Raw genomic sequence first — 7,776 nt, 5'->3', positions numbered from 1 at the left:
AGGGCTGAAACGTCTCACATCATTGCCAGATGGGCTCCAAAATCCCATGACTCGTGGAAAAATCACGAGAGCTGGCAACACTGTAGTTGTAGGGGCTGCAGACCAGCAGAGGCCAGAGGCCCTCCAGGCACTGGGAGCCAGGACTCAGTCCCGCTTTGGATGCTGTCCTACTGGCATGAGAGCTGTCAGCTGCCCAGACACAGATATATATCCTGAGCTCCAAGCCCAGTGCCCCCATCTGGCCTATTGATTCCAGGTTGAGCTTTCAGTTGTTGTTACAAGACTGGCTGGGGCCTTCTTTAGTTCTCATCCCTGAGACTCTTGCCCGTTCCCATCTCCTCCTTTCAGTTGACCCCTTTCCTGTCCAAGGAATGAACTGTCATTTATTGTTATGTGGTGTTTGCTTTACTGGCCTAGTTAAGGAATATCCTAGTGGTCATAAGGTGTCAGGCCTTTGTACCCCCAGCACTAGGTGGAGGCCCCAGTTGGTAGGAATGCACGGCACATTGCTCCTAAAGGGGGTGAGGGGAAGCGCAGATGGCCTTTGAATAGGGCGGATCAAGGGACTCCCTATTCTGGGGGATCGGGGTGTCCCAGGAATGGTCAATCCGTTACTCTATCTATTTGACTTAATTAAGCTTCACAACAACCTAACGTAGTACGTACAGATGAGTAAACTGAGGCTAAAATTAAGTTACTTGTCCAAGGTCTCAGAGAGCAGACTGCTCTTAGTGCTTGCTAGTGCATGGACATGCCAACATATAAATGCTAGATGACTGTTAGGATGTCACTTGAGGATACACAGACAGACACACAATACCAAAATCAGACACTGTGTTTACTAGCAGCATTAAATCCTCTGTTCCACAATTATTTCTCTATCCCTGCGCGCACACACACACACACACACACACACACAGGCTTACTGAGAAGTGAAGAAAACATCAGTTTACTGCTGGAAGAAAAACAGGAAAAATTATACTTTACCCTTGATCCTTAAATATTTTTGAAAGGGGACTTTATAGAAAGGAGGGAACTCCCTGCTCACCTCCCTCTGCCTGAATTCCCCTCCCCCTTCACTAAAGATAATGGTCTCAGGCATCTTCTAAAAATCTGATGCAGATCTTGTAACTTTAAACCTGGTCTGAGATCATAATTTTAGTGCTGGCCAAACAGAGTGCAGAGGGCGGGCCTGCCTCTTTTTTCCAAGACCACCTTAGATAGCCTCCCACCCCGAGTTAAAAAAAAAAAATGCTGACTCCATTCTCAGTTACTTTTCTTTAGCTATACAGTTATCAAGCTGGGAAAACCTAACCCTCTAGCTACTGCAGTCAAAGGAATATTTGGAACCCCAAAGTTTTTCCACAGTGATTTCTGCTTGTGAGTTCAACTTTCCCCCACCCTGTCTCTAAAATAATCAGAATTTGGAATAGTTTGATCCCAGGATTGGAAACAGAACTATCAAAGATGTTTATTCAAACTCAACTCCTCATCTTCCTCCTAGGGAGCATGCCCTTCAGGGCATTTGCTGAAGAAGGTAAGAAGAATCCTATGATGAAATTATTTCCAATGATTTGCTGTAATTAACACAGATTGTGTTGTTCTTATTCATTTGCAGCGGGACTGGTCTGTGTTGTTTATTAAGCTCTCCCTTCTGAATTCTTAAAAGCCACTGTTGAGTGAGTGTCTAACGTGAGAGAGACACGTCAAAGTTTTCAAACTGGTAAAGTTTACTGAGTGTTCAAAAACAGTTTTGGTGCATGTTGCCTTTCATACAGGAATGCAAGGGAGTGAGAACTATTATAAGCACTCAGTGAAAGCATTACATCAACAGCCCTTGGAAATGTCTCCAGTTTTACCATGTACTGTGTGCAAGAGGATACTGTCAGCAATGATTTAGTGTAACTGAAATTAAACAGTGGAACCTTTGATACCAAAGTGATTTTTATTCAAAGAACAAATTCTTTGTAAGCAGATTGCGTTGTAGAGTTCTGTAGCAATGGAGGACTTTCGCACTACTTCACTTTCAAAGGGGGGTTGCTAATGCTGACTTCACTATAAACATGTTTGACTGTAATTCCGTATAAACAAGTGTTGTGACAGTTCTTGGGGAAATTTATGAAATGGCAAAAATTATTGATTAAGACAGGTTCTAAGCAAACGTAACTTGACTCTGAAATGTGCTCTGTGCCTGCTCAGGGGGAGTACATTTTGCAAACTATGTCTTTTGAATTTTAGGTATTAGAAGCATGAACTACTCTGCATTCTTAGAGTTCTTGGATTTTTTTAATCCAGCTAAAATGTGTAGGGGTAGATCTGATCCACTTACACTGAATAGTACCATTAGTCCACAATGAGTCACACTGAAACTGATAAAACCATTCTTTGAGTAATGTGCTACTCAATATAAATCAAGATATCAGAATCTGGCCAATAGGCAATTAACATCAATGGGGTTGCAGTGGTGTAATATAGCGGGGTTTTGCCAACAAAGTTCTGCATGACAGGATAATATTTTTATCAAATGTGTTAATCATGCCCAGAATTTTCAAAAGCGGAAAATTATTTTGCAAGCTTTTGCTTTTGGGAAGCTACTTAAGATATTGGACTAGATCCTCAGCTAAATCAGCTCAGTTCTGTTGGAATCTGTGGAGCTATGTCAGTTTATACCACCTGAAGCCCACTGACTATCACTGGAACTGCCGGTGCTTAGCACCTTGGAAAATCTGGGTCAAGGTGTCTCAAGTTGGGCTCCCAAACTTTACAACCACCCAAAGTCAGTGGACACTTTTGAAAATGTTTGCCTATTCCATTTTGTGTTCCCCAAGATAAGCACATATGGCTCAAATCTTCAGTACCCTGCACCTTCTTGTATAGTCCTTCACATCAGTGCAAAGTGTCAAACGGTATTTTTCTGATTGAGCATCATTTTACATTGGTTTTGTACTTACTTTTCACCGGTATAAATGACTATGCAAGCTGCAGAGAAATGGTGAATCCGCCCAGAGCTGCTGTCCAATTTTAAATGCACCAGAGTATCCCACTGTGAAAAACGAGGCAGGGAGATATGTAACAGCTATCTGTAATTATCGTAACCAGTTTGGGGGATGTCAGAACTGTAGCTGAAAGAGGACTTTTTTAGTTGTTTAAGAAAAGAAAAAACCCTTACTTTCTCTGAGCGGTGAAGCAAGACGTGTGGCTGTGACAGAGTGGGTGTTGTACCCATCTCCACTGAATGAGTCAGAATGCTACAGTTCAAACTATGTTAGCCAGAAACATGTTTAAACACAGCTCTTGCTGGCAAAGTGCTAACATGGTTTTCCTTGGCAGAATGGATAGAGCTGAACTCTGGTGACCTCTGTTAGAAGTTGGTTTACAGAACCGTGCTCTCGATGGGGGAGCTCTTTAATAGTCTAATCTGTCTGTCTGTCTATTTTGGATTAAGATTTTTCAGACACACAATTCCAAGTGGATGCAGCACCACCGTTGGTTTAATCTGTGTCTAGTGTAGTACAAACAAGACTCAGATGGGCATTTGTACCACGGTGTCATCTAACTTGCACCCATTAGTGATTATGGATAAACAAATCCCACAAGACTAATACAATTTCCTTGGCCAATAAAAACTAAGCTGATTTTTTTGGGGGGTGGGGGGGACACACTGTGTGAGGCAGAGTTGTGTCTAAACATAATTATTCTGACTTAAATTATCTGAACCTCTGGGCCTGCAAAACTGGCTGGAGATTTTGTGGAAAGGGACATTCCTTGTAAGATTTCTGGTACTTCTTGCTTCCGCTTAAGCTAGAAATAAACCTGGCATTGTCTCTTAGTGGCATTTTGGCCTTTCCATTTCTGGACCTAGACAGAATCTGGAAGGGCAGGTTCAGTCTGAGTTTGGGACAAAGTTTTAGAAAGATTCTTATATGATCTTCCCTCAAGCTACTTAGTGCCCCATATACCCAACCCAAGACCTGTTCTGCTCCTGGCAATATTCCCCTCCTATACTGGTAGTCCACATGATTCACTCTACCATCGAAGCAGGTTGGCAGTATCAGCTACTTCCAAATCTTTAAGTCTTAGCCAAAGCCAGATGTGCACAAAGCATCTGGGGCACTTGTGAGCTAGCAAGCCTTTAAAACATATGATTTAAAGACAGCAGCCAGTGCAGATCGAGCAATGAGCAAAGATACAAATAGCTTTGTGAGGAAAATCTGTGAATCCTATGCGAACGGCCAATAATACACAAACATTCTCAGCCCCTGGAAGCTCTACGGTATGTCTGCATTTCAAGACGGAAGTGTAAATTCTAGCGTGAAGAGACATAAATGTGCTAGCTTGAGAGAGGGAAGCTGTGGCAGTGCAAGTAGTGGGAGGAGTTAGCTGCCCTGAGTACATACCGAGCATCTTGAACAGGTACGTACTTGGAATGGCTAACCGCTCCCACACAGTGCAGTGCAGCTACACTCTGCTTACAGCGAGCTCTCATGAGTATGTCTCCTTGAGCTGGAATTTACATCTTGAAGTATAAACATACTCTTAATGAACAAAGAGCTACCTAAACTTTTCCTTTGGCCTTTGTGTATATCTTAGTATCAGGGAAAAAAATTCCCAAATCAGTTAAGAAATAGTCTTCCAGTGGACATCAGCCCTCATTGCAGAGAATGGACATTGTTTGCTAGTCAACAATATCGGTCTTTCTCCTAACATCTTTGGCTCTATGGCTGGTTTTCTGCTGCAAAATAAAAAAAGTTGTAATCTCTGAATAGTAAAGAGTCACTTTCCCCACCTTGCCTTTGCCTCATATTCATGGCTACTGGTCATTTACATGATAGTAGTTCTCCAGAACTCTGGTCATTTCCCCATGCATCTGCCCCAATTAGAATATTACTTAATTTTGCAAGCATCCTTTATATGAGCAAAGTTAAGTGCAGTATTGGAAAGCTCAGAGGATTTATTTAGAATCAGCTGTTTCTTTGCTAGGCTGGCCCTACAGGATCAGACTCAGAGATGGAAAAGTGCTGGCCTTGTTCCTCTGGCTAGACCAGTCAAGGCAACAGAAACCATCTGCAGTGGGGTGTGGCGGCCAGATACACCAGCCACAGGAAATGTTTCTGACAGTTCAGCAAAATGTTGTCATGCAGCATGAACCACATGGAGCGGCAGGACGACAAAGCACGTTGCAACATAAATCAGGCCCCAAATGGATCCCATACTGTGCATCAGGAGCTTGCTTCCAACAGGAAGATGCTTTCTTAGGTTCACAGTGTTCTCCCATTCACCTGCCTTCAGTGCTAAAAAAACCCACCAAGTCCATATGTCAGTACATGTATTGGGAACCAGCATCAGGCACTCTAGGGTTTAATCGACACAGACTGCATCTTCCTAAATAACAAAAACAAAATCAGGGCAGCGCCTTTCAGAATGTCACTGCACAGCCATGTGTCATGCCATGATTTTCAGTTGCAAATTACCATTAAGAATTATAAGAAAAAGGAGCCAACGTCACTCTGAAAACAGCCACACAATGGTTCCAAATAGTCCACTGTTGCCCCTCTCTGAATTTTATTCTGAGTTTCATGATATTTCATATTTTTGTTAAAGCCTGAGCTGCTGGAGTCATGTGTGTAAGTGAGAACTTCAGCTTCATTTTTAAAAAGTCATTTCCTAGTTGCAGAGAAAAAACTTGAAAATGTGACCCCTACTAGCTCAAAATCCAGAAGGTATATAAAAAGAACCCCAAATATATTATTTTTCAAAAGGCCATGATTTTTAAGCTAATATGATTTTTTGGGGGCCTGACCCATGATTTTTCAGTGTCCAGGGTTGGCAATAATGTGGAACCAACCCAGTGGGTTACAGATTCTTTGTACTTAAACTCTTAAGCAACTGACTCATATAAGAACATCAGAACAATCATACTGGGTCAGACCAAAGGTCCATCTAGCCCAGTGGTTCCCAAACTTTAACAACCTGTGAACCCCTTTCACTAAGATGTCATGTCTTGCAAACCCCCTCCTAAAAATGAATATTTCCAGGGATTTTCTCCTTTACTTGAGTGTAATTCATAAAAGCAGTGATCTTGGAAATATAAAATTTGTTTTTATGACATGCTTATTATACATTATTTATTATTAATTATTTATCATTATGGTATTTTTATTACATTTATGTAAACAGCAGCACTCTTCCAAGATCTCACTTTCCGTAGCTTGTATCACTTTGAATAAGCCTGTTATAAGAAAAGGCTCCTATGTTTCATCAAGGAGTATCAGATGTGAAACAGCATGAAGGTATTTAAGAAGCCAACTCAGAATTCCTCCTATACAAGCATTCAGGTCTTGAGCAGTCCAGACAAAAAACGCACATTACAACAAAGCTTAAATTTGTTCTTCATAATAATTTTAAAAACAATACTAGCTGTCTATTTAATTTTAAAAACAGCAAAAAATATCCACCTCTCTTTTCATTTCGTATAAGGAGTCTTGAAGTTTAAATTTCCTCAGTGTGATAAATATGCTTGCTTTGATCTGCTTAGCTCTTGGAAGTCCAGGGGCTCTGGGCTGCTGGCCCTGGGCTGCCCGCGGTCCCTAGGGACAGCTCTGTCCGCCATTAGGGAATTTTTTCCCAAGAACCGCCTGTAACATTTCACAAACCCCCAGGGGTTCACGAACCCCAGTTTGGGAACCACTGATCTAGCCCAGTATCCTGTCTTCCAACAGTGGCCAATGCCAGGTGCCCCAGAAGGAATGAACAGAACAGGTAATCATCAAGTGATCCATCCATAATAGAAGAAAATAACACACTGCACTTGTAGAGAGAGGTGAGCAGAGGTGGTGGGGTTTGGATCTTGTTCTGGATTAGGTTTAAACTGAGGCTAAAACCAAATCATGGACAAGGAGATTGGATTTGAAATCTAGAGAGCTGCTGTTGTGTGATTTTGTTCTCAAATGTCAGAAACCCTGTGAGATCAGACGTTTTTGTGAGTTTTCCACCACTTTGAACTTAAGTCTCTCCAGAAGTGGCCATATCAGAGCAAGTCCCAGAAGATAGGCTCCTTGCAGATTCAGAACTCAAACAATGAAGGGCAGAGGTGGGTCCATGCCCAGGGATTTGAATCTCAGACTCATGGGGGTTAGTCCTGTGGTAAGTAAAGGATATATAGGGATCACTTTGCCCACTACCAAATGGCAATCGTCTCTGGAGTAGAATGAACGAGCTGCATATTACACACATTAACACTATGAACACAATAGTTTATGGCAAGAAGTGAAGAATGCTGCCTCGAAAGGGGAATTTCAGCATGGAGAATGTAGTTACTTGAGGTGGAATTTGGTATGGACACTTGGGTTAATACACCCATTCCTACAAACAATTCCGTAGGGTCTTTAACAGCCATAGGTGCTCAGGTGATAAGTTTTTTTACATCTCATCCAGTAAAAGTCACCTGCAGCACCCCTCAATAATGTGCTGGGGGTATTGCTTCAGTGCATTAATCAAAGGGAAGAGTGTCACCTACAGTGTCACAAATTCCACTTACTACAGTTTCTTGTTGCTCCTAAGAAGTCTCCCATCTGAGTACTTACCTAAAACTTCTTTTGAGGTTTGGATACAGTTAATCAAATTGAAAGTTCCATTTTTTCAGCATGAACTAAATCTGTGGTAGCATTCATAAACTGCAGTGTCTGCAAAGTAGGCTACCACATGATATTTAATTATAACATGACATGATGGAGAACTGTTGGTTTGGCGCTGATTGAAACACAAGCACTCAGTTAG

The 7,776-nt window shown here is 41.9% G+C and overlaps 1 protein-coding gene across 2 annotated transcripts in view; it reads left to right on the top strand.

Annotated features, from left to right (window-relative positions):
- Window positions 1-1,090: 1,090 nt before the first annotated feature.
- PDPN (podoplanin) overlaps window positions 1,091-7,776 on the top strand; it is a 30,372-nt gene continuing 23,686 nt past the window's right edge. For both annotated transcript variants that reach the window (XM_027826523.3, XM_007053683.4), the window contains exon 1: window positions 1,091-1,537. In XM_027826523.3, the coding sequence (XP_027682324.1) occupies window positions 1,468-1,537 (70 nt within the window). In that variant the 5' untranslated portion in view covers window positions 1,091-1,467. The remainder of the gene's footprint in view (window positions 1,538-7,776) is intronic.

The sequence above is a fragment of the Chelonia mydas genome, chromosome 18 (genome assembly GCF_015237465.2).
Source record: "Chelonia mydas isolate rCheMyd1 chromosome 18, rCheMyd1.pri.v2, whole genome shotgun sequence".
NCBI lineage: Eukaryota > Metazoa > Chordata > Testudines > Cheloniidae > Chelonia > Chelonia mydas.
The sequence above is the reverse complement of the archived record's forward strand: the minus strand, read 5'-3'. Positions and strand labels throughout refer to the sequence as shown.